This window comes from Trachinotus anak, unplaced genomic scaffold (assembly GCF_046630095.1).
Source record: "Trachinotus anak isolate AG129_WGS33_773 ecotype Australia unplaced genomic scaffold, CSIRO_AGI_Tana_v1 ptg000008l, whole genome shotgun sequence".
In the NCBI taxonomy this organism is placed as follows: domain Eukaryota; kingdom Metazoa; phylum Chordata; class Actinopteri; order Carangiformes; family Carangidae; genus Trachinotus; species Trachinotus anak.
The window spans coordinates 2,503,078-2,530,429 of record NW_027273859.1 but is presented as its reverse complement, the minus strand read 5'-3'; the positions used below and the strand labels follow the sequence as shown (position 1 = coordinate 2,530,429).

Here is a 27,352-nt window from a genome sequence, read left to right as displayed (position 1 = left end):
TCAGTGACTGTAAAATTTATCATTGAAAGCAAGATAGTTGTCATTTCTGATGGGTACTGTATGTTAGCATGCTAACATTTGCTGATTAGAACTAAATACAAACTATTGGCTTTCACTCAAAGCCACAAATATCAACCCCCAGTGTCAGGGCATGTCCAAACTCACTGGGATTCATCATCTTGGCACCATGAATATCTGACAAAATTTCATTCCAGTCCATCAGCAGTCTGCACTTACATTGCATTGTCGAATGTATGTGGACACCCAAATATTAGTCTGAAAATGCAATGCCTATTAGTGATGTGTGGATCAGCTCTGATGACGAGTGAATCTGTATGTATGAATAAATTATCCAGCTGCCACCCACTCAAATAAATGATTTTCCCACAATGTAGAGACCCACACCCAATCACACATTACCGTCATTTCTCAGTGGGATATTACAGATGATGATAAGGTAACTTATTACACAGAGGTAGGCTGGGTTTAAATAAACAGACATTATTTAAAGTAAAAGTAAAATAAAATGGTAACAGGTATTTCCACAATAGCCTGAACACAGACTGACATTCAAATTCTGAATGTCGCTGCTGCTTCCACAAACAATTTACACAGACAATTTAAAAAGCCCAAATAATATCCAGCCACTGCCCGAAAGAAATAATAAATCATTTAGCAGTCTAAACACAGAGTCTAATGATGGGAAAATGAAGCATAAAATATGGTCACATTTCAGAGAATGTAGTTGTAATTGTTAATCAGAATGTTAATTATTATGATGCCCGTTCTACGGATTAAGTGCAGCACCAGCAGATATTACTGTGATCCACACATCACTAATGCCTATTGCCTTGGTCTAGATGTGGAGACAGCTAGTCACAATACTGCTTCTGGCTTGTTTGTCTTACATTGTTATGCCTTATGTAAGTCCAGGTTAATTATGGATTGTCTGTCCTGTATGTTGTCAGTTCATGCATTTGGTCTCAGGTATGTGTGTCATATGAGTGTTATCATTTCTAACTGAATTAGTCAAGGTTTGCATTGTGTTGCCCATAAGAGAGACATAAAGCAGGAGACATGTGGATTGACATGCATGGCATTTAGTCCACTGTGTGTGTGTCTTGTGCCTAAGTCCTAAGAGGTAAATACTTGACTCACAGGGACATATTCTGAGACTCGACGACTTGCCGCTGGGGAGCGCACTGATAAAACTTCCCTACAGTTTGCCTGGTGATTAGCTTCGAGCAGAGTTAAGGAATACAGAATACAACGACAATACAATGTGAATCTGTCCCCATCTGAGATTTCATCATATTGCTTTTACAGTGGTAGCTCTCCCTTTATTGTCTCTTGTACTAGAACATTGTGCACAAATCAGTGACCAGGACTGTTTCACAGTCATGTTGGATTGACAGGATTTTTGTGTCAATGTGACTAAGTAGGCTGTCTTAATTTATCAAGTATTTGCATCACTGGATGAGCCTGGTTATTATATACATAAGCTGCTTCTCAAATACATTTCTAGAAAATTAACTAGATGACACTATGAGATATTCCAATATCAAATTTCATATACTTAGACAGAAGATTTTATCCATATCTCCTTTAGCTTCCAAAATAGCAGCATTTAGTTGTTTCTTAATCTATAAGAATCCCACCAGGTAATGTCTTCTAAACTCATCCTTTGATTTTAAACTAAAAGCTTCATTCATTTAGATCTATGAAGAGAATGTGTGTTTATAACTACTTGAGTAACACTAAAGAGAAGGAATAACATTTATTATATGCATTAGAATAAGGCAGAACAAAGGCAGGCAGCATTGTGTACATGCAGTAACCTAATCATTAGAGTAAATCCAAATCAAGTAATCCAGGTTTGAAGTACACCTTTTGCCCTCTTTCAGTCATCCTTCGGGGCTCTGTAAAGTAGGTAAAAGTACAGAAAATCCACAGCCTTGAACTTTTTGTAACCCCAAGTTATAAATGTCCATCTTTATCAGCAGAGCTCCCTCAGACAGTGGAACTTCTTACATTCACAAACAGAGCTCCCTCTCTAAGTTAAAACTTGCATTGACTCCGCAGCAGAGCCACCTGTCTGTCTTCTTATCCAACAGTTCACAGCACTCAATAAAAAAACACAAATATTAAAAAAACAATCTCCAGGTAAACATGGGAGAGTCTACAGGGAGATACACGCAAAGTGGTCTGAAAATTGTTTCAAAAGAAAGGGAGAACAATTACTGCCAAGTACAAACGAGCAAAGCAATATTGTGTGGTTTGAAAAACTCACAATGTTAAAAGACTCACAATAACCTTCCAAGCTGCAAACTCATTGGAAGTTCACCTGCGTTGTAGCCTTTGATAAATGATTTCTGACCAAACGGAGCCACACACAGCAGCACAGAGAAAAACAGACAGATCCTTCCTTTTTAAAGCTGCACTAACCGTAAGTTTTTTGTGTAAACAATGAATCAAATGACTATGTGAAATGTGAAGGATGTTGCTTGTAATGATGGACCCACAAAGAATTATCACCAACTCTACTGTTCTCTGTGGCTCATCGTGGTAGTTTCCACATATCTGTTTCCCAAAAAAGCAGTCAGTTATTTTAAGCAACATAAAAAATAAATGAAAAAGAACTAAGAAGCAAGATATTTTTCTCAGGAAGTGGTGGAAACCAAACCAGCTAAAACAAAAGTGATTATGATTAAGAGTAATGTGCTGTCTGGCAAGCTAAATCCACCTGTTATCCTGATCTGATTGCTAACAACATCCCTAGATTTTTATTTAACACTATTGATAAGGTCACTCAAACCATGCTGGCCACACAGCTTTCTTCACCCGAATGCTATTAACCAACACTTTATGTGATTAGTTTGAACACACTTTCGCACCACATCAACCTTTGTCCTCAAATTTCAAACAATTATAAATCAATAACAAATCTCCCCTCATCCTGTTTCACTGTCTCATTCTGAGTTCAGATCCAAACACATCACTGAAACTGAACTGACCAGGGTAGCTAATGATGTCTTACTTGCCATGTACTCCTGCATTTTGCTCTCTTGCACTTACACAACACCACCTGAAGCTTTTTCCTCAAGTGAGTTCCAGGCAGTGTCTGAAGAACCAGCCTCAGACATCGTCTGGAGTTTCCCCTTCACACATGCAGCACACAGAAAGAGATTTTCAGGCACATTCTCTCCTACTGGAGGTACTGCATTTGGTTTAAGAGAGAGGTGGAAAGAGGTAGAAACATCATCAACATGCCCACTCACTGGCTATGAATTCTCAAGACAGTGACCTACTCTATTCACACGCTGGATCAACTGGATACTACATTGACTTTGTACTAGAAGGCTGGCATGGTCCAGTCCAGCTGATTCAGACATTTGCATTGTCACAAACAGCTCCTCTGGGTAATGGATAGATAAGTTTAGAGTTACAGGTCATCTCCAGAACCTTGTTGGTCTTAAGGGGCAGGCACTTTCCTGGTTCAATTCCTATCTGAGTTGTACAACACAAGCTGTCACATACAACATTGCTGTATGTTCCTGATCCAAGGTCACATACAGTGTTCCACAGGGATCAGTACTTGGACCACTTTTTTGTGTGTGTACTTGCTGCCCATAGGTCACACTTTCAAACAGCACAATATAAATGATCACCGCTATGCAAATGACACACATGTGTCTTATTGTAACAACCAATGATTCATTATATGTGCTTGTGAGAAGTCCATCACTAGATGTGCAACAACTAAATTTGAATGCCCACAAAACTAAAATGTCACTTGTTGGTCCAGCTAGACTATTGTCACAAGTAGTTATGAGTGGTTTTTGATCTCTCTCACACATTTGAGTCACAAAACAAATACATTACAAAAACTGCCTTTTTTCGCTTACGTCAGTCGGCAAAAATAGACCTTATTTTATCCAGTTAGGGCGGTGAAATCTTTGTATGCACTTTCATATCATCCAGAATTGACTACTGTGATGTGCTCTTTTCTGACCTACCCATGAGAGCAACAAAAAGTATACATGTGGTCCAAAATGTTTTACAAGACCTAATAAGTCTTTGTATTGGCAACCATTACTGGCAAGAACTGAGTTCAAAATCCCTATTTGCACTTGCAGTATAAGGCTTTAAATTGATTGGGTCCTTTGTACACCTCCAGTTTTATTATTACATGACACGTCCTGAAATGGAAGAAAATTTGGAACCTCCAAAACTCGTCCTGGAGTAACTGTGTGACCAGGCAAGAAACCGGTGCCCTTCTTGCCTGATCACACAGTTACTCTGTGGGAGTTACTCCAGGGAGGTGACCAAGAAGGAAGCCGCAACTCTAACAGAGCTTCAGAAGCCTGCAGCAGAGTCGGGAGAATGTGCTGGAAGGACGGCCACCTTAGTAGTGCTCCATCAATCAGGCCAATATGGTAGAGCTGCTAGACAGAAGCCATTTTGACTAAAGGCATTTGACAGCCTGCTTGGAGTTTCTCCTCTGAGAGCACAAGACAAAAGATTGTCTGGTCTGATTAACCTCCAGTTATCAAATGGTAGCATGCTCACCCCACTAAACTCAAAGCACCACTGCCTGTAAAGTACAGCTTCACAGAGCTACAAAGCAGCTGCAGATTTTCTTTAGTCTTTTTTTAATCAAATCAAACACTCACATTAGGAAAATGAAATCTTAACATTACCAAATTATGGTTTTTCCATTGGTCATTTTGAATGACTGCTTTCACTCTCTATGGGTAGTTAATGTGACTCCCACCGTATTCATCCGCACCATCAGTAGCTGAGGCAGAGGAAGGTGGGTGTTGATTCTGTGTTGGGAGAGTAGTGCAGTAATTAGAGGCCTCTGTTTCATAACCCATTTGAATGGAGCTCTTAGCAGCTCTGGTGCCCCCACCTCACCATTTTTTCACATCTTCCATCTGTGACAGCCACTAAAAGCACCTGACATTTCCCTTGCTTGCAATTAATATGCAAGCCAGTGAACTTCCCACGATTCTGAGGAAGTTATGCTCCCTCTGTCCAACTAATGCACAGACCTGGATGGCTATCTTTAGTTCACCACCCAGACCTACAGTGAAGAGGATGTGACAGGTGTCTGAATGCATGATGTACTGGCAAAGTACGACACTCAGTCTAACAAAGTGCCTATTGATTTTGTAGCTTTTAGCATTATAACAGGGAGCAAAGGTCAAGTGAAAATAGCTATGGATTTGATTTAAAGCCACATCCTGGTTCACAAAGGCACTCACACACACCCAATACATACGACATGAATTTACTGATCCTGCCCTCCTTCATCACCACTTGTCACTCATCCCAATGTGTCTTTACGCAGCATGAAAACATGTTGAAAACTAGAGACCATCCTGCGATGGGATCACACCAACATGTTGATGTTCCAACCAATGACCACACCCATCTTCAAACTCACCCGCAGACCTGTAAAGTTTTGCGACTGTATCTGTCTGCAGAGAGACAGACATAAACACTTGCTGAAGTACTGCTGCTACAGTTGGTGTCTCCAGGACCATAGTTTGCCATGATGTGACACACACACACAAGGACTCACAAGGTGAAAACAATACCAGCCACATGTTGTCATGGCTGGTAATGAGTAAACATTTGAAACACAGATTGTCCTCTGCTTCACTGTTCCATCTGCCCTAAGTGATCTTTTTGAAAAAACTATCCAGACAGCAGACGTGTACAGCAGTGAGACTCATTCTGCATCATGGTGTGTGAAGGAAACAGAAACTTTTTTGAAAAATTTGAATTACTTTCCCACTTCCTTGCAATTTACATGTAATGTAAACAGCGGTGAAGAGTAATCAGGTACATTTAAAAGTGAAGCAGTATGAATTAAAGTATTTCAGTATTTCCTTTTTATGCTACTTATATTTACAGTTCCTCCTCTGAAAGATAGAAACTGTGCAGGATAAGATAAAAACATATGATCAGCTACTAAACTTGAATGGATGCATTACAGAATGATCCAATGTGTATATACACTTTGTAAATTTAGCTTCACATTTGAAAGCATCAGAATAATATTTGAGTTCTGCAGCTGTAGGACCTATGAGTATTTTTTACACTGACCTAAGTATTTCTCCCACCATTCTCTGTTGGTCTTACTTTATTGTCTTGAAACTCTTCTTGTACTTAGTAACATAACTGCCAATCATATCAAGCTGGTTTTCCTGATGGCATCATTTTTCTCACTTTGAAGCCACTTTGTACCAGAGTCAGTTCAATGACAGGATGTATGATTACTTTGTTGAACTGTGCAGGGATAAAGACTGAATTTGATTCTAAACTTCATCATGGTTCACATTGTTTTCATAATCATGAGAAGAAACAACTGCAGCATAATTTAACACATTTTAAAGACACACAGCAAGTTTAAATCAGGAATATTTTATTCAAATTATAAAACACAGTGGTCTCTGGAGGCTTTTCAGTCTGAAAAATGCATGCTGGGAAGTCTATGCTATGTGCTGCCTGATAGACATTAAGTTATCACACAAATTTCATTAATTTACCAAAGCTTGAATTTCAATTTCTATTGAGGAATAAAGAAATTGGAGTTGATACTAGTTACAATTCTTCACCACAACTCATCAGCATTGTGCTCACAATTCAGATTTTTAACAGTTAGTTTATCAATGAATTTGACTTTTTTATCCCACAGCAATGCATTTAAGTAAGTCATGGTATACAGTCCCCTGGATGACTTTGTAGAGTGTTGAAATGGCCTATTAGCCTGCAGTTATGTAACTCTCCATGTTTGCTCACCCATTTCAAATGTAAGCAGGTGTAACCCATATAACCCACCAACTAAAGGTGGTGGTGTTGCTGGAGCGGGTGTGGATGAGGGGCCCAAATGTGCTGCCCCTCTCACCAGGATTTTTTTTAGGCTTTTCCCACATTTATTCTTTACACCTTGACTCTACACAGCTAATTATTATTGGTGAGGACACACTGAGATTGAAAAAATATCTTCATTAACTTCATTAAGAAAATACAGCAGAATACAGCCCCCATGGCACTGCATAGCAACCTTAACACACTTTAAAGTTGCAAAACCAGGATCATTACAACCCTGTAGAACAGGAATATCACAGGTTTCAGTATAAACCCTCATCTGATTATTATGGAATACTGTAGGAATATTGTAACGATACCACAGGACATAGAAAACAGCAGGTTTAATATAAACATACTCTTCAATACCATAGACGTACTCTGAGTTTGGGATAGAAACATTTTTAAAGCATGATAGGTCAATAACAACGTTGTTTGGTTGTTCTGAGGCTGTGAGCAGCCACCATTGACAAGTTTATCAGAGATGATTGCACAGTGACTCGTCGGCTTTTATAATGCGGAGCTCTGGATCATGTCGGTGTTCTCCCTGTAGGCGAAGCAGCTGGGGAAGATGCCGATATTTCCGGCACAGTGTCCCTCCAGCCATTCTTCATTCACTGAAAGAGAGAAACAAAAAGAGGCAGATCTGAACAGAGGATCAAGCAGTGTGAGAACATTTCAGATCACAGTGCCCAAAGAAGACCAATGACTTCTCCACTGATGAGCAATTCAGTATGACGTTGACCTGCAAGGTCTCACCTTCACCCAGGATATCGATGGTGTCTCCTTCACTGAACTCCAAGTCCTCCGGGCCCTGAGCAGTGTAGTCATAGAGCGCCACCATTTGGTAGAGGATGTTACGGTTGGCCAGGGGGTCTTCTGTCTGAAGTACAATATAGGGGAACAAGGGTAAATTTTCATTAGCATGAGGGACCAACGTGATGCTCTCCTGTTTTTAAGGGATTGTATGAAAACTCCTTGGCCCATTTCTCGCTACATTTAGAGACTGTTTTTCAAATAAGACTAGCTATAAACCTGGTATATGGCTGGACTGTGTATGGGTGACAACCTTGGGCGTAGGGCTCTTGTTACATGCAGGCACCCAACCTCAAACTTTGCAAAATAAAGTATAATTTCCAATTCACTGAGCCTCACCTCCCTTATGGCAAATAAAATACTTTCATTACATGTAAAGGAGGCAGAGCAATAACAAAACAAACACAACACAGAGGGATACACACTCTTACTAATCTGGTTCTTTAGCTGCTACATGCTCCACTTTGTTCAGCTACTTGCTAACTCACCACAGTACCTGCAGCAAGGCTCTCCATCTTCCACCTACGGAAGATGAATTGTTGCTGCTTTAACGATGACAGGGGGGAAATCTGGCTGCAAACCCACTGACACATCTCTGCACCTGGCACCTGATGTCGATTTCAAGGCGTGATGTGGGTGTGTTTGTGAGTTTAAATGCTCACCTGGCACCACAGGGTGGCCCTGCCGGCTTCAGCCACCTCTTGTATGGTACGGCTTGGCTCCACCTCCCCACTCAGTGGTATCAGCACCCGGGAGCCATGCTGCTTATGTCTGAAGAGAGACCAGCAGTAGTGAGGGGGAATGGTGGCAGTGGAATACGTGGAAATCTCATCATGGGGGGAAACATTAGCTGGCAGAGGATCAAAAATACATGCAATGACTTCATTTTAAAATGATACAGATAAATACAAAGCAAGGCTCTCATGTTTGTTATCAGCTCCTATTTTTATGTTGACAGCTATATAAATGAACTGGTCCCATCATCATGTGATGTGTTTTCATCTATTCTGCTGTTTATCGCTGCTTTCATGAGCTCCTCTTGTGTCTGTGGAGTGGCAGCCTCAGTGTCCTATATCTCACATTAGGTTTTCTTAGCCAGAGCAGATATTGGACCCACAGGGTGGAGCGGACAAAGAAAGCATATTTTTAGAAATGAAGCATCACTTGTTGAAATTCATGTAGACAGAAGTGGGTTGGCATGCCTGCAGTTACCTGAGGCGCAGCTGAGATGCAGGCTGGCCCAGTTTCTGTGCAATTTGTTCCCTCACTTCGTGGTACGGAGTGTCCAGAGGGACAGACAGAGCCACAGTGTATATGTAGTGGACCTTCACCACCACAGAGCCCACCTCTTCTGCCTGAGTTGAGCTGGCACGCTAGGAGCAATAAGCAGAAACACATTAAAACATCATGTAAATGTAGCTAAGGGATTATATTAACCTTTTCTTCAAAGATTCCAGGCAGAATGAATACTTATCATATGGTTATTATGTAATTATAAGTAGTACTAGTATTAGTATTAATAGTGCAAGCATTAGCCAACTACAATTCTGATAAGGACATATAAGTACAAATAGGAATTGCAGTGGCAGTAGTAGTTGTTGTCCTAAGTTACTTCAGATATTTTTCAGGGACAGGGCTGGCCCAAATGTTTTAGGGGGCCCGAAAGAATTTCCCATCTTGATCCACCCCCAATATAAACCAGCATATCGTAAAGGAAGATGAAGGTAGGTGACTACTTTAATGCTTTAATTTTTCTACAATAAAAAATACTGGCTACCAGTTTTATAAATTTGCAAATTTGTTGCATTAAAATAAATAATAAATAAGTTTTCTAATATTGCAATGTAAAACAATGCAGAATGGGGGGTGTGATGCCAAGGGTCCCAAACAAGCCACTTTATTTGCTTGTGTTTTGGGGGGGAACACCTGTCTTTTTTTACATAAAAATGGGAAAATATAAGCCATATAAATTTATCTGTATATCTAGAGATCTTAAATATTGTAATGATCAAACATATTGACACTGTCCTTCAGAAATAAGTGATATCTAGATTCTGCACAACCATGTTTGCCCCTTAAAATGAAGATAAATTAGGCAAAACCAAACTAGTGTCTTGTGTTGATATTTCAAGTGCTGTCAGTGCGGACTGCATATCATAATGTGCATAGTGTAAATATTTGGAAGCACCTGAAGGTCATAGATCAGGGTTTCAGTACTATGAAACTTCATCAAGCTCCTGCAACATACCAAAGCTTAGTAATGGCTGTCTTAGTTAAGGGTAAATCAGTGCCCTATAGAGCACCTCAGTAGATGCCATCATGGATGTCCTTTCAGAGGAAGAAGATGTGATAGTTCCTGTGAAGTACACCCACAAACAAGAAAACATAATAAAATGCCCTTTAAATGTAATAGAGTGTCCTGTTGGTTGTCATTGGTTCTGTATAGTGAAAAAAGACATGGAAAAATGATCACTGAAAAACTGGTAACATTAGGCTTTTCAAAGAGAAATAAAAGGAAAACTGTGATGGCTGAGACAAAAGCTTGTTAGTGTTTCAGAATGATTTAAGATTTTTGTGTAATCTGCCTGGTTGGTAATATTTGTTCTGCTGATAAATGAAGCAGCATCAGTTTGAAAAAAAGCCAGAGAGAGAGAACAAGCTGCAGCCTCATTATCACCATCTTCTCCTTACTGAGGATGTCGCACTGAAGGTTACTGAACATCATTATCAGCACTTCACACACAGAACACGTTCTCTATTGAAGCCTACAATGTCATAAAATGAATATAATTTTAAGATGCTTATAAAACACAGTGACTTGATAACTAACTAATAACAGTTTCACTGATGGAAATAAACCATCAGCAGCATCAGAACAGTTTCATAACTCAGACTGAGTTCTTATTATTTAACATGAAGCCTGTATGAAGACCAGCCAGTGAGACAGTGACAGCAGGTCTCATCCTGAGCTTTCTGCTCTGTATGTCTGTGCCTTTAGGTTTAGTTTTATTGTGCTGCTTCAGGACTGGACATGAATCCAGTGAAGTCTTACTTGTCTTTTTCCATGAAACAACAGTGATGCAGTGATCCTCTCTCAGTGTAGGGGTCAGAGTAAGATGGTTTTCCACCTCTGTCTTAAGATATGAAATAATCTTGTAAAACCTCACAGTTAAGATTCACACAGTGTGTTGAAACTGAGATATAGAGTATGGAGCTTTTAGATTGTGCAGATCTTATTGCACAGTCTTCCTGAATACTGTGAAAACCACTACAGGTGTATGTGTTCATACTTGTTGATTTAGTTATTCATTCAGGTGTGGCAGTAAAGAGTACAGGTTCCCCCTGAGACACAGGGCTCAGCTCTCTGTATGCCCACCATCCACCCCAAAGCTTCATTCATTCATTCATTCATTCAGAAATGCTGCCTCTGTTAGCATAATCCAGCTAACAATTACATTTCCTACAAAACATCTTTGCTGTTCCAGTTTAGTTGTGTATAAACATGATTTGTACAAGACAAGCTTCGTGGAGACAGGGTTGCATAATGCATAAGCTGGATGTGAGAGGAAGAGAACCACCACATGAGTCCACCTTCCAGCTCGCACAAATGAATCTGGCTTTTCAGAGGGGAACACTACCTGGTTGCTGGCTGCGTTGGCTGTGTACTTGGGAGGCTCTGAGGCTGTCAGTGGTGTGTGGGTGGCAGTCATGTAGGATGGAGGTGGAGTGTCTGAGGTATGAGCTGCAGGGAAAACAGTACAGGTACAGTCTGAGCACACACAATACACATCTAATGGAAGGTTAGGCAGGTACATGTTGTGTTTTTGTCTGCACAAAGGGTTTTTTCCGTTTATTACATATAATCTAAATTTTTAAGAAAAATCATACGTGTATGTACAATAATTCTTCATAATATCACCTAAAAGCCCGTCACAGTTTAACCTTTTTAAATAATCTGGATTTTCTGATCATTTCTTGACTTGTCAAACCTGTTTTTAGTGACATCATTGTCCTCCCTGATCTCAGCTATTAACTTGGTGAGAACAATGTTCAAATCATAACAGACAGAAATGATGGCCAGCACTACAGAAATGAAACCCAAGAATTCTCTTTTAAATTTTGTCTATTTTCACTTGTAAATGGTCTTGGATAAACTGTCTGCCAAATTAGTAGATGTAAATTGTAATATATATCCTGAGGTCATTAAAATCAAAATCCTTTATCCCCTTTGGGAGCATGAATGTGCCCCTTTGCTCAATTAGTAATTATAGGAAAATATATATAAATTACTATACCACATATTGGTTCTATTAGTTCCTTTTAAATTAGTCCTGGTTGTTATCAAGAACAGTTGTTCTCAGAGTGCTTGAAACTATTGCACCTTGTCATTATGATATTTTTTTTATTTCTTTTTGATGTATTTCTTTGAGTTCTGTTAAACTCTTTCCATTCGTGCTCTGACAATCACAAGTTCTTGATAATTGTAACTGCAGCATCTATCTATGTTATCATTTTTGATATGTTGTTTTGTTTTGTTTTGTTTTGTTTTGTTTTGTTTTGTTTTGTTTTGTTTGTTTTGTTTGTTTGTTTTTGTTTTGTTTTGTTTTGTTTTGTTTTGTTTTGTTTTGTTTTGTTTTGTTTTGTTTTGTTTTGTTTTGTTTTGTTTGTTTTGTTTTGTTTGTTTGTTTGTTTGCTTGTTTTGTTTTGTTGTGTTGTGTTGTGTTGTGTTTTGTTGTGTTGTGTTGTGTTGTGTTGTGTTGTGTTGTGTTGTGTATGGTGAAACTTCATCAAAAATATATAATAATCCCGTACACAGGATGTAGCCGCATCCATTCTTCAGGGTGCTGCAGCATCTACTCTTGAAACCAGTGTCCCAGAGTCAGTGCACAGCAGATTAGCTGAACATACAAAACAGTCCAATTTGTCTACAGATGAGCAAACAATTCAACATGAATTGAGATTAAATTAGTTAAATCAGTTAGAATAAAAAAATAAAGAAAGACTGAAGATTTCGCTCTAACTCATCTCTGTGACTGACTCACACTTTGTCTCTGTTGTGTTGTAATTAGCACCAAGTGACGTTGTTCTTTCCAGGAAACTAACTGAGAAATTATTAGAAACTATAGCCCCATGAAATAAAGCCTTGCCACATCAAATGTAATGACAATCTGTGTGGGGGTGTTTGGTGGCTGAATGGATACATTACATAACAATAACATATATCAATGTGCACAGTTCAGTTTCCAGTGGGGAGGGGGGCACTCCTGTTGGAGATCATAACAGTCTCTCTCTCTAAACTGTCAACTATCACATGCCAAAAAAAAAACTGTCCAGTAGTTGTCAAGTTGCCTTGCTCAGAAACAACATGTTAGATGGACTCACTTACAGACCTACAATATGACATCTGTCTTTGTGACCTGTTGGGAGTAGGACACAGATGTCGGCAATAAGCAAATAGCAAAAGTGTCATCTGCTGCAGCAAATCAGAGGAATGAAACTGGAGAGGTCCTCCACTCCTGACTGATTTTTACCCGCAGGAGGAGCTGCAGAGCTGGGCCTGGCCTGAGGACGGGTGGGTGGCTTGAGTCCTGGTGGGAGAGGAATACCACTGGGAAATTTCTATGGAACAAAACAAGATAGGAAGGTCAGTGAAACAGCAATTTATGGGGTTTTTTTTCAACAGCAAAAGAACACAATGAAGTGTCTTCCAGGCAGGAAGCTTGTATCGTGTGTAGAGTGATGTTGGGCTGAAGGGCTTTAACTCCAGCAGGATTTCATTTAGAACATTTTGGAGTGTTTTCTCTGGCACAACAGTTTTTCTACCTGGTCACATGAGTGAAGCAGAGATAAAGCTCTGCTCTGAAGCAATCTGAGAAGGCTCAACATTAAAGCTCTAAACTGAAGCTCAGTCTGTGTTTCCTCAGAAACATGTTAGCAAAACATCATTATAAGTGTATTATCACATGGACAAATACATTACATTCTCCTTTTTGCCTTTGGATGTCTTCACATCTGCTGGATCAAGTAGGGACACTGGCAGAAGTCCTCTCTGAAAAATAAAGAACTAAAGATCAGACACTGACAGATAAAATACATCTTAGTCACCAACCACTAGGGTTATAGACACCACATGCTCAGTATCCTGTCTGCAAGTTTGACCTGAAACTGAATAAATGCAAACACATGCACATGCAGCCGTGGCTCAGAGTGGTGGAGAAACTGCCTCTGACGGCTGTTTTATCAGTGTATGAGTGTGTGTATGTATGATAGCAGCTCCGTATGATAGCCCGTCTGCCTGTCTGTCTGCCCGTCTGTCTGTCTGTCTGTCTGCCCGTCTGTCTGTCTGCCTGCCTGCCTGCCTGCCTGCCTGCCTGTCTGTATTTCAGTTTCTCTGGAATCGCTCTTCTGCTCACCTTCAGACCTTCAGCTGTGGACCAATCTTTGTAAAGGAGGATGTTGCTGGCCTCAGCAAACAAGCACTAATAAACCCATTGTACACAACCTGCCCAACATCAACAGCAGACAGACAACATTTACCACTAGTTGGTGAACATAGTGGCGCACTGAGAGATATTTTTCCCTACACAAACCGGAGCTAAAAGAAGACTACATACTGGACTTAAATTCACCAGGTGGATACAAACATGAAAATGTTGCACTGTATCTGCTGGTTGCCACCATGTTCTCATCATAAAGTTATACGGTGTGTGTTTCAGTTCGTTCTGCTGTCTCCTGGTGGCCAAGACAATAAATGAATACAGCTTTACAACCTCTAATCTTGTATGTCATTGTGTCCGAGGTGGCGTCTCTCTCTTCTCACCTGCCCATCATATATGACAGTTGCCATCCCATCCCTGTCCTCCTCGCCGAACAAAAACACCATGGCCCCTCCTGGCACAGTCAGCTGTCCTGGGCTCCGACCCATGTAAGGGACTCGCACACGCATGTATCGAGAATCCCTGAGAGATAGTGGAAACACAAAATCAGCCATACATACATATATATATACAATTATAGTGTGTGTGTGTGTGTGTGTGTGTGTGTGTGTGTGTGTGTCCAGTATGATATTCAATAGTAGCATTATCCTCACACAATAATGGCACCAGCTCAGGTTCATAATATTTCTATTAGATTGGTGATAATACTCACTGAGCTTCATCCAACTTGGGCTCATAGAAACCAGGTTGCTGTGGAGAAGAGAGAAAGACATTCAGCAAAGGGAGAGACCAACAACAATGTGAGTTTATCTTTCATCTTCATTACCTGCAACCTCAGAGGTTCAAAGCCTCCAAAATCATCATTGGGAATCATGGAGGAAATCACCTGCAGGTAGAGCATCACATGTTAGTGAATTCTGCACATTTGACTTGAACGTTGTTGAACATCTCCTGCTGAGGGACCAGTTTAAATGATCCATATACTGTTTTGGAAGCAATCAAACGATTTGGGTGCAGTTTCTAAAAGAAAAATCTTGATTTTCAATCAGAAGGTTGAAACAAAATGATTTTGATGATGATTTTAATTAAGTAATTAATTGCCCATTAGCATGGTATTTCAAAAAATAATGTCTAATGATAATATCTAATGACTATTCCATGCCTGAAGTTAGTCAATGATACACAGTGAAATGTGCCGGATGGTTATAACATTTTTTACATTTCTGCCTGTATCTTGAGACTCTTTTAAGCCAGTGCACTCAAAATTGAATACAAACTAGTGACACATGTCTGCTAAATGGCATAGGTTTTATCTCTGCAACACAAACAGGAAATGCATGGTTTAGTCTCAAACACAAGGAGTGAAATGTTACGATTCACCCCATAGTCCGGGTCAGTTGTGTGAAATGTAACATTATGAAATAAGAATTACGACAAAAACTTGATATCTAAAACTTTTTATTCAACACTTTTTTTGAGACACCTTAAAATCACATTTTGAGGGTTAAGACTTGGTTTTAGAGTTATGGTTAGAATTAGGTTTAGGTTAAGTTAGGGGACAATGCTCTTTAAAAGAAATTAAATAAAGATTTTTCATTATTGTTACAAAACCTTACAGCTAACAGCTAAAACATTAGCACTGACAACTAGCATGAAAGATATCTACCTCAAAACTAGTTTTCCCTTTCTAAAGCTGACTGTGTCTGCCCCAGGGTGATGCTCTCTCACGTGTGGCTTAAGGACTAAATTGAGCAGTGAATGAGGTGATTCATATCTTGTTCCTGATTGGCCGATGTTACAGCCATCCTCTACACACGACACAATGATGTCTGGCCTATCACTAGGTCCTGCGGCAGGTATCAGGCTCTGATGAGCTTGGGATCCAGCCTTGCTGCTGACCAAGCCTCTGCCACCACAACTTTCAAAGCTGCTTCTTACTGGGTAGAAAGCAACACGACAACACATGGCTGTCAAAAGGGCAGCCATGTGGGTTTTTTTTTCATAAAAGTGACAAGTGCAAGTTGGAATAAGTCAAGAATCTTACCACACACCCATGACACCACATTCATCATTGGGATACTCCACCTTTGCTTTGCCTAAGAAGTCTCTTTGCTTCAGCTGCTCCACATCCTGTTTCCTGGGACGAAACACCACACCCTCAGGCACCAGGAGAGGATCCAGGATCTCCTTTCTCTGCATTTAAAGTATGTTCTGACTTTCATACAGCGAGAAATCACTCCTTACAGTCGGAGTAGTTATGAAAAGTACATGCATTTCATTTCAACTCTGATCTGTTTGGGATCAGCTCTAACCTGATCAATCTGTATTTCTTCAATAGTTTTATCAGAACAACAATGAAACACATCTGACATACATAAACATATCACTTAAAGACACCGTGTCGCTGAGACTGTGATTGTACTGGCCAGCTTCCAGATGTAAGAGTGTGCAACTGTGTGAATATGGTCAGGGTGTTGCTGGGCTATCAGTCATACTTCCCTGAAAAAAATCTGATTGATCTGACAAAGGGGGCGGAAGGATGAGATTTATTAAAAATGTGTGAAAGCTTCTTTGGCTAGATTTTAAGATTAGGTCACCCTTAATGGGTTGTACTGCAAAACTAGATCAGTACCATTATGTAGTGGATGGGCATGTTTTCCAATTCAGTACGTGACACTAGGATGTCTCACAAAAGTCATTTAAGAGCTCTGCTTATACACAGGTCACAAACAGTGCTGTGAAGTTCAGTATGTCTGGGTTGTTTCAGTGAATTTATTATATGTTAAAATTACAGTTTTATTTGTTGTGTTATGGGTCAAAACTTGCTGCTGCAAACACCTGCACTCAGTTTAAATCCCTGCTATTGCTCCTGTGTTGTAAGCTGCACAACAGCATCACCAAATGGTGCACAGACATCTGTTTATCTTTAAAGAGGTGAGTACAGACCAAACCTTCCTCACTCTGCATCTTTCTAAGTATGGAAACATATACAACATAAATAGTGCAAGGACAATTAACTGTGGAAATTTGTCACCAGAGACTGTCTCATATCTTTTCCAGTCTGCTGTGACACTCACCAGGACACTGTCCACAGCCACCTCTATGTTGCCCCCTCGACCCCCTCCTCTCTCCTGAGACGCTGACATCAGGACGTCCCGGGCCTGCTCCCACTCGCCCATCCGACAGTACACAGCTGCTGCATTATATAAAACCTAGGGGACACATCACAGTTATACCGTCCCATTAATTGGGGACCAAGCAGCAAAGATGCACAGCCCCCCCATTGTGTTTGTATCTTTTCTTCTTCATCATCTTCTTTTTCTGCATCTGACATGGGAGTCTATGGCAGCCCCAACAACTGTATGGAAAAAAAGTTCTAAAATTTGATGCACTAGTTGGGAACACTTCTGTTGTGCTTTTTGTTTTGTTTTGTTTTTTGCTACTCCTCAGACAAATGTTGTCCAATCTTCACTAAATTCACTAGATTATCTTCAGACCAAACCTCACATGGATTTTAGATTTTTGAAAGCATTGGTTTGTCACAGCCAATCATATGTCACTAAACATGAAGTGAGGTAATATCTCAGCAAAGCTTTCACATCTGAAAACTAAACTTCATACATGGACTCAGGAAACCATCAGTAGGTAGCTCAAGAAATCTGGTGAACTTTGACCTGTAGGAGGCACTGCAATAAGAAAATTTGCATTTTGCCTTACAGCTGTTGATGCATTTGCCATTTTATCAAAATTGCTTTGTTTTTTTGGTTGTCCATTGTTAATACCAAGCATTTGCCTGGTTATTACCTTGGTTATTATATTTATTTATTGATTATCATACTATTACACCACTATAACCATACTAGCAAATTTGTGATGACTTGAATCATTTATGACCCACTGATGAAATCCCCACTGACGATGGACTGTCTCTGCAAGAAGTGACAGTTTTCTAATAAGTTCAACTACCCATTTCAAGGGACCTTGATTGATATGATTTTTCAAAAATTACGTAAGCATGGTACATCCTCTAAGCCACAGTAACTGCTGCTGACCGGGTGCAAGCACAGGTGCACTGTCTGTGGGAAGCCTGAGCATGTCTTATCTGTACTCTAAGAAATGTGTGATGTTGTGTAACCTCTTCTTCAGCCTCGATCAATGACGCTTTGTTAGCTTCCAGGAGTGTGTGGCATTTGAACTAAACAATGGAGGTGATGACACAGCATAGTTCTCTCACCACTGACAGAAGAAGCACGGTGGAGACTGGCGTTTCCCTGTGTGAATGCAGGTGTGTGGTGCTGTTTGTGTGTGTGTGTGTGTGTGTGTGTGTGTGTGTGTGTGTATGTGTGTGTGTGTGTGTGCGTGTGTGTGTGTGTCAGACCTGCCAGCTATTGAGCTTGAATCGCAGTCCCAGCTGTCTGTAGTCAATGACCATGTTTCCTCTCAAGTACTTCTGTGCCCAGATACAATCTGACAGAGCCTCTTCCAACCTGGAGAGAGAGCAATGCACAGAACAGTAGTGGATGACAAGCAGGACCTTGTGTAAGTAAAAGCTTTATACACAAACCAAAGTGTAAAACCCACACATTGTGGTTTTACAGGTTTTATGGGTCAGACTGTTTCTTCATTGGGCACAGTACTTTTGTGGAGTCTCCGCTGGTTGCCTGGCAACCTCACAGTGATGAAAAGTCTCGAGAAAGTGACTGTGCCCAGACAAGAAATAGTCCGGCATGCAACCCCCCATTTTGATACTTCAGTTCTTGAATGAACAAGATCTAACAGCTTGAGAAGTTCCAGTAGGATGATCTTGTTCTCTTTGAACAGAGCCAGGTTTGCTGTTTCCTCCTGTTTCCTGTCTTTAAGCGAAGCTAAGCTAACAGCTTCATATTTACAGTACTAATACCAGAATGGTATCAATCTTCACATCTCACCAAAAAGCCAAATAAATGTGTTTCCCAAAAGAGACTGATTACGATGATTTTACACACAGTCTGCCCAGTTAGAGAGGGAGGGAAGATGTAGTGGTGGCAGCCCAAGCAGCAGAATCAATAGCTGAGCTTGAGGAAATGTCACAGAGAGAGGACGGCTGCAACACAGGTTCCTGGCCACCACAGTTACTACCACACTGACTCGCTATCAGCTCTTGAGGTACAAAGTGGTATTTCAAGAGAGGACAGGCCATGGCTAACTGGTTAGCACGCAAAGTAGATATCTCTGCAACACAATACATGGACATGGTCATCAACATAACGTTAACACTTTTATTTCTTCACATTCTATTGATAATTTCCGTTAATTTGCAAATGTTTGAAACTAGGGTACTTTAAGTTGACCATTTGACGGGTCAGTTTCAACAGGAATTACATTACATTATTACCAATAGCCAACAGCCTTTTATGACCTTTCACTGAACAGCAGCCATCATGGCCATGGGTGGTAGTTACAGGATGACAGCATGCTGACAGCACACTCAGTCCATTGTCACAGTGCGTTCAGATGTTACATAGTCTGTCTCATAGTGTCTTGTGGTGTAAATTTTAAGTCAGTATTTGGGACAGGGTGATGGCTCCTACCTGTTAATCTGCATCATCACTGCTGCTCTCTGGAAGAAGCCAACAGCAAGACGTTCATCTTTGGCAATGGTGAGGTCTAAAGCCTGGACATCATGAAGGGAAAAAGACAGGTTCATGTTAGATGCAAAAAGATGGAAGTATTACTGCATGTCATTCTCCTTCTCTGTCACTCTTTACTGGTTTTTACTGGCAGCCAATCAGCAGAGGTGTCCTTCTCTCCATAACAAACACACGGGGTTATAAGAAACAATGAATAAAGCAGTTTCACTTAAGAAATCAATGATTTGCTGAAGCTCTTCCGTGGACACAGGGCATCCCAGAGTTGATGTATGGACATCCATGAGTAGGTGGGACCTGAGCTGCCATTTGCCTGTTTTCTCTGATAACTTCTGATCTAGACATCTGGCAAGAAATTCTTCATCTAGTTATTATATAGTTGAAAATGACCGAGGAGAAAAAGGTCTAGTTTAAAACAGGATAAAAGACAATTTTGAGCAACTGGCATGCAACCGCAACACGTTTTATTTTTCTTTATTTATTTTTATAGGGGAGCCACGATGCTGATGCATGTGGGGATATGACACCACTGACAGCCGACCAAATGAAACCATTAGCATGATTAACTTTGGCTCACATCTTGCTGCCATTTTTGACAATTAATGGAGCCAAATTCAGATTTTGGAAAAGGGAAGGAAACTTGGGTGGAGCTGACAGTAAACAACCGTGCAGCAACCCCCACGGCTGTGACTGGCTGAGAAACAGCCCAAAACATTTTACTATTCAGCCCAAACATGGTCTTAATGGAGATATTCACAAAAATGTTGCCAAAATGCACATTAGAGGAGAAACCGTTAACCGTTAAGACTCAAACATCACATGGAAACAAATAACTGAGTATAACTGATATATTTTTAATGAAAATCCAGTTCTGGTTTATCTGTATAGATCAGTATGGACTCGTACTCTAGTAGCCATTAATGGTGCTGGCCATCTCCTGGCGTATATTCACCTAGGGACATTTTGCTTGGCACAAAGCACCTCATTCCTCCAGGCAGAATTTCATACACCATGAACAGAGGGCTTGAGATGTGGAACATCAAAAAATCTTACTGGATTTTCATGCATTTATATGTGAACAAAAGAAATCCAATCAGCTCCATTCCCAGCTCATAGAAGAGGCAGGACTAGATTCTACAAGTATGCAAACGGCCTCTCAGGACCATGGTGATGTGCAGAGGGGGATCTCCTACAGGGCATTTGCAACACCAGAATGAATAATAAAGGCAAGGTATTTATACATATAAAGTCATCCAATCTTGCTTCTACCATCTCAAGGATATTGCTGGAGTCCATTCAATTGTGAATTTTTAAGTTACTAAATCCCTCATACACGCTGTTATTTCCTCATGCATAGACCACTTCAGTGATCTATTTGCTGGCATAGATCAGAAAACTGAAAGCACACACTCTAAATTGTACAGAATGTGGCAGCTAAACCCTCAAAGAAATTTAAGAAAAGAACATAACACTCACTGTTTCATATTCTAGAATCTAGCTCATTAGCACTTTATGGCTGAATTACTCTCCCACCATCAACCTGCAGACACTGAGACCTGCAGGCAGGTTGGTGTTTATTCTCTCTGTGTGTCTCGTTGTCTTTTTATCCTTTTAATTAACCAGAGACACTGCTGTTATGCACTGTTTGATCAATTACCTTCTTAAAGACAGCTCCTCCCATAATAACGCATGAAGTCAGATGTAAATCTTTATATAGATTTATATAGATGGATTTTAATCCAGATGCTCTGCAGGTGTTTTCCCAAAGAGGTTAAAATAGTCTGTTGAAGGGGTTGTCCTAATAAACTAAATTGCTACAGAGCAATGTTGGAAACTTATAAACCCCTACTAGAAGATGTATCGGCTGTGGTGAAAGTCATTATCATGGGGGCTGACATAGTTTGAATCACTTCAGAGTACTGACAGGAATTTCAGGTTCACCCCATCATCACATCATCAGTCAACACACAGACCTTGAGGGCCTGGTCCAGCTCTCCCAGAGCCAGGTGAGCTGAGGCAGCGTTGAACAGAGTGCGAGACGTGGGTTCACTAATCTTCTCAAGTTTGTTCAGAGCTCCTTGCCAGTCCCTGGCATCCACAGCTTGCACCGACTCATCCCACAACTGTAGTAACTCGGTGTAAAGCATTCTGAGGACCAGAGAGGAGAGCAAAATACAGGTTAACAGACATAAATATACAACAGAGGAGGCTGTTCTGTTCTTTTGCATTTTTTATTGGGTTTTTTTTGCTATATTTTTATATTTTATTATATTTTTTTCTACTCCTCATCACAAACTGAAGAATGAAAACCAAAGTTTTTATGACTTTAAAATGCTCTTGAAATGAATCATCTCTGCAATGGGTTCAGAGTTGATCCTACATGTCTATGACACAGATACAAAGGTGAAAACATTGTAAACCTTCTGGCAGGTTTTAGAGTGATAATCCATCTCAGTGGCCATGATAAAGCATGCAAAGGTCTATTGAAGCAAAATGTATCCTCCAGAATAAGGCAGTTTTAGCTACTATCTGCATTTGATTCATTGTTTTTAATCATCATTTCTGCATACATCCAGCAAGTCAAGGAGCCCAGTTTAAGCTAGAAATAGACACAAATTAGAACGATACTAAAATGAAAGTGATGTTTCTCTTGTCGCTGATCTCAGAACAGCTTCCTATCCCATACAGGATCTGTTGGCAGTTTGCATCCGTCACATACACATACTGTCCGCTTGTGGTGGCAGCAGGGTATTGTCTCTGATAGCTAGCTTGCTCTCCAGTCGTTGTAGCTATCACCTCTGTCATTTTTGTGACTGTGTCTCATTGACAAAAGCTGGAGCTTGGCAAGCGTATCAGAAAGTAGCTTTTTTGGGGGGTTTAAGCAGGCACATTGAGGATAGTCTAGGGATCTTTGACAGGAGACTAGCATGGATGCATCCATAGTGACTAGCGATAGCCAAAAGCTGTGTCCCAGTTTAGGTGCCACATCCTTTTGAAATCCTACGAAGGTGTGGTCTTTCGTAGCTGTTATAAACTGCGCAGTAGTGGTGTGCAGATTGATACTTCCAATTCCAAACATTTCTGTTCTAGGATGGATTCTCACATTAAAAGATTGATACCGTAACTGAATAATTTAATAAGAAAGACAAATGTGTCTTTTATCATCAACAGGGACACAGTAGAAAGTAAGAACGCTGTCACTGGGATCTAGTCTAAATAATACCTGGGTGATAGCAACTACTTCTCCGCCTGTCATAGACATATGAAGTACAGCTCTATAAAGACATGAGCCACTGAACAGAGTGTTGAAGTTGATGCTGGCCGAATGCAAACAAAGTCGTGTGTGGGACTTCTTAAAGTTCTGAGAACAACAACGACACAGTTTGTGATGTGTGTGTGAAAACTGTGAGGTCCTGTGGCAACACCACAAACCCTGTCAAACACCTGAGGTGTGATCACAGGACACAATATCACCTCAGAGTTACTGGACGTGACCTCTCAGCTGTGTTTGTGGTGCTGGTGCCGTTGGGAGGAATTTTTAAACGCAAATATCAAACAATTAAAATGACTTGCGGTTAATTGATAAACAGAATGTGAGGAAGTCTGTGCTTCTGCTTTTTGAGGTGTTATTCTGGTGTTATTTTATTCATATGTTAGCTCTAACTACCACATATTAATGACTGCGCTCACCATATATGGCTTGTTACTTAGCAGCAAGACGCCAGACGCTCAGCTGTGCGAACGAGGCTAACACTTTAGGCCACTTTAGCACTTTAGGCTGTTTGTTAGTAATTAAACGCTACGATATTTTTCTATTATGCTACATATTTGATATGTTTACTGTCAGTTCAGAAGAATAATCCCAAAACTTCTTTAGACAGGAAGGAGAAAGGTGAAGATGTCCCGACAGAGAGCAGCAAGGTGCAGGAGAGAGACTTTCAGCACAGGAACGACAGGCACCACAAAATCATGAAACAAGACAGGCACTGAATTTGAGAGAGATTTGATGCTATGAAAAGCTTTTACTGTCTGTGAAAGTTACTGCTTGCCACTGCTTTACAGTGACTAATCTGACATTTAAGAATATATAAATAGGAATTAAATAATAGCTAGTTGCCTATGATGGAAACAACAAGAAAACCTAACTTGAAGAAGAAAGAAGCTCTGCTGGTTATAGATGAATGAATGAATCAGAGAAATTATATAATACAGTGAATTTAGTATCACAGTGACAAGTGCAGACAATGAAGATGCATGGAGAATGATTGCAAACAAAATCAGCACAGCTGTACTCTTGGTGTTTACACCACTGATGAATGCCTTAGTGTTGAGTGGCTTTTACAGATAGGCAAGCAGAGCCAAACAGCCGAACAGCTGAAAGTGCACATAACACTGCACTGTACATTTATAGGTATACTGCTAAACTCTAACTCTCTGCTGTGGTCACTCGCCTCACCACTCTCTCCCTCTTGCCTGCCACGCACACCACCCACGTCCTGAGTTACATCCTGAAAGGAGCTGCGCTACTTGCATAACAATATTCTATCTCAAACTTCTCAAACTTGTTGTAGATCTTAAACAGAGATGATAAAGCTCTGTTTTTTTTTCCTTAGTTATTGGATGGATTGTCATGACAGTTGGTACATTGGTTTGTCCCTCAGGATGAATAGTAATCACTTTGGTGACCCTCTAACTCTTCATGAAGTGCCATCATCAGGTCATTTGTCCTGGACACTTTGGTTTATCATTGAATATCACATATATGGTGACATTCCCATCAGCCTCAGACAACTAGCAAATGTTAGCATGCTGACGTGCACTGATGTACCGTGCGCATTACGGTAAACTCTTAAGCTAGTCTTACAGTTTTCATTAGAGAAATTTAGTTAGTTTAGTTTCATTGATTAGACCTTAATATGAATGTGGTGGATGGGACAATTATAATTAAAGTGTTTTCATCAGATCCCAACCATTCATTTAATTTTCCTTTAGTTACTTGTTTTTATACTAACCATTAATTATGAACCGACCACACTGAACAACAGTTTACAATCATTATGTTTATTCCAACTTGTTACCGACCATAATTATTACTAAGATGCTAAGATGTCACAGGAAATCATACACATTTAAACTGATGATGTGAAAAGAAGGATAAAGCGTAAAGTAAGAACAGCTGTAGTTCCATATCTGAGTCTGACTCTTTAAGAGAGACAAGGTCCTACATTTGACAACAGGCTCTTTAAAAACTTGAGTATACAATTACAAACTAGTAAATACAGCAATATATGTAGGAAATATATAATTTTGACTTTTTAGGTTTTTTAACATTTTTTATTGAATTATCCCTAAGTTCCCCTGTGAGCAAGGACTTAGTGACGGTGGCTTTTCAGGGGAATAAACGTCAAGCAGAGCCAGGCTCAGGGTGGGCGGCCATCTGCCTCGACCAGTTGGGTTTTTCATGTCTGCTGTGAAAAAGGTCTGTGGGTGTCAGTCGGTGAGGGAGGGAAAGTCAGCTCAGATGCCGCTGTTGGATGTAGGCGTCTCTGGCTTCTTCTTCTTCTTCTGTGGTTATTTCGCCCCCCGAAAAATGGCAGTTTGTCTCCCAGACTGAAGTCTTCTGTGTTTTCTGAGGGGGGATCTCCTCATATATATCCATCTCCAGAGGGGGAATCTGAGAGTGAGAGAGTGCTGAACTTAGTTGTCAGCTCCTCCACTTGTCTCTCAGATTTTGCTCCAGGAGCGGGTCCTCTGACACTGGGTCAGCATCTGCTTTCCTCTTGCCATTTCCCACCTGAGTGGGAATCTGTGAGGTGCTGGGGGTTTCTGCTGCATTGTACTTCTGCAGCCTCTTCAGCTCCCTTCTTCCTCTCTCTCCCTGTTGATGTGCATCTCTTTCAGGGATTTCTTTTTGGCCAACTGCTGTCTGGTCTGATCCAACTCCTGGCTAAGTTGGATCCTCCAGTTTTGTTCTTGTAAGCCCTCCCCTTCACCAACAGGGCATGAAGCTTCCGAAGTTCTTGGTGAAGCTTTTGGACCTCCATCGAGTGGTCTTGATTTCTTTGTTTGGCCTTTCTAGTGGCCCTATTGTTTTGGTGCATGATGGTAGATGTCACCATTTTCTTAGATGGTGGAAATCAGAGGTTGTAGTAAACGTTTTGCAGTTTGTCCCTGAACAGATGTCTATTTCAGTGATCTGCCTGAGTTATGAACTGTATGGTTCTCTTCTACTCAGTGGTGTGCCACTGCTGCCTTTGATACTACAGAGACCTGATGATGTCAGGTCATGTTAATGGATTATTATCACAAATTAATTAGTGTGTAAGCACCATTTTAACATTATACCTGGTCTAAGCTTTGTACTGTTGTGGTTTAATCTATAACAGTGCATCAGCGTTTATAAGGTGATTTATGGATAAAAAGTGCAATATTTTCCTCTTTCACCCTACATGTAGAAATATGACAGGACATGGAAATATCAAGTGAAATATAAGTCCCTCAAAACTGTACTGAAGTATGGTATTTAAGTAAATGTAATTAGCAAGTTTCCACTAGTGCAGAAAGTTAATAGATTGATAAGCAACACTGACTTCATTATTTTGCCTCCAACAAATAATATGCATGTAGGTTATACATAAAGTGAACATTTAAATTTAACAATTTGACAAAGGTGGAAAAATCCCTTATACAAAGATAAGAGAGAGATGAGAAGGAGAGGTGGAGACGGGGAGAGAGACAGGGGAATAAAGTTGAATGAAAGAAACGTAGGCTGGATTAGAGACTAATATATACACTAATTCCTACACCAAACCATATCCTACCTGTTACTTGTTAACGATAATAAATTAATAAAAAATTTAATAAGACTAGAAAAACAAAAATAGGATAAGAATAAAAAGGGAAAAACAAAAGGCAAACTGCACTGATGTTTATCTGTAACATTCTGCACAATTTCACTGGAATACTTCCTTGTAGTTTTACCCACTGTCTTTATACAGCAGTTCATACAAGCTGAAGAGTTTTAAGAAAACTTTATAAATTAGCTACATTCAGACTGCTTACCTTTCGCTCCTGAGTGAGACCGGTGAGCATTCAGTGTCCAGCTCTGTGCCTGCTGTCCTGCACACTGTGCCAACAGGGAAGTGAGAGTCAGTGAAACAGGTCTACTCCAGAGTCTCCACCCCGCTGCTATAAGGAAGTTCTCTGTCCACATTCCCCAGACAGGATCCACAGAGGCACACAAACTCTGGAATTCACCTCCCAGTGTGGCACGTATGCTGACAATTACAACATGCATGAGTCACACTGGAATTAATTACATGTAACAACCCCATGAAGATCAGTTTCATCTTGTGATCAAACTAGTTTTGAACATGAAGTTCTTACAGCAGATGCTGTATTTGTAATCATCCACACTATTCCTGGTAAATTGTAAATAACAGAAAAACAAACAAACAGATATTAACAATATTTTCCAAGTACATGAAATCTCTGGCACTCTGTTGTCTTTTGTGGTAAAACCCCATTATTACTGTCTAGACTCCAACAACATACATGTCCAACAGCTTTTATCCTAAACATTATTTGAAACTC

General features: G+C 40.3%; 1 protein-coding gene across 1 annotated transcript; it reads right to left on the bottom strand.

Moving 5' to 3' along the window:
- Window positions 1–6,416: 6,416 nt before the first annotated feature.
- noxa1 (NADPH oxidase activator 1) lies at window positions 6,417–26,949 on the bottom strand. Its single transcript, XM_071481840.1, has 16 exons — window positions 26,822–26,949; window positions 21,733–21,907; window positions 19,703–19,785; window positions 18,511–18,619; window positions 17,210–17,344; window positions 16,218–16,325; window positions 14,959–15,018; window positions 14,845–14,882; window positions 14,516–14,654; window positions 13,676–13,744; window positions 13,227–13,314; window positions 11,334–11,437; window positions 8,908–9,068; window positions 8,358–8,466; window positions 7,639–7,762; window positions 6,417–7,496 (listed from the first exon to the last, which is right to left on the bottom strand). Exons 2-16 carry the CDS (start codon window positions 21,904–21,906, stop codon window positions 7,390–7,392), a joined length of 1,608 nt encoding a protein of 535 aa, XP_071337941.1. The 5' UTR covers window position 21,907; window positions 26,822–26,949; the 3' UTR covers window positions 6,417–7,389.
- Between the last annotated feature and the right edge of the window lie 403 nt (window positions 26,950–27,352).

Bases quoted from the DNA above. Each gene is read 5' to 3' on its own strand.
- noxa1 (XM_071481840.1), bottom strand. From the start codon at position 21,906: ATGCTTTACACCGAGTTACTACAGTTGTGGGATGAGTCGGTGCAAGCT. The intron at 13,745-14,515 runs GTGAGAAGAGAG...TTTATTTTTCAG, and splicing joins CTGTCATATATGATGGGCAG to AGAGGACTTCTGCCAGTGTC. The intron at 7,763-8,357 runs GTGAGCATTTAA...ATTGTACTTCAG, and splicing joins GGGCCACCCTGTGGTGCCAG to ACAGAAGACCCCCTGGCCAA.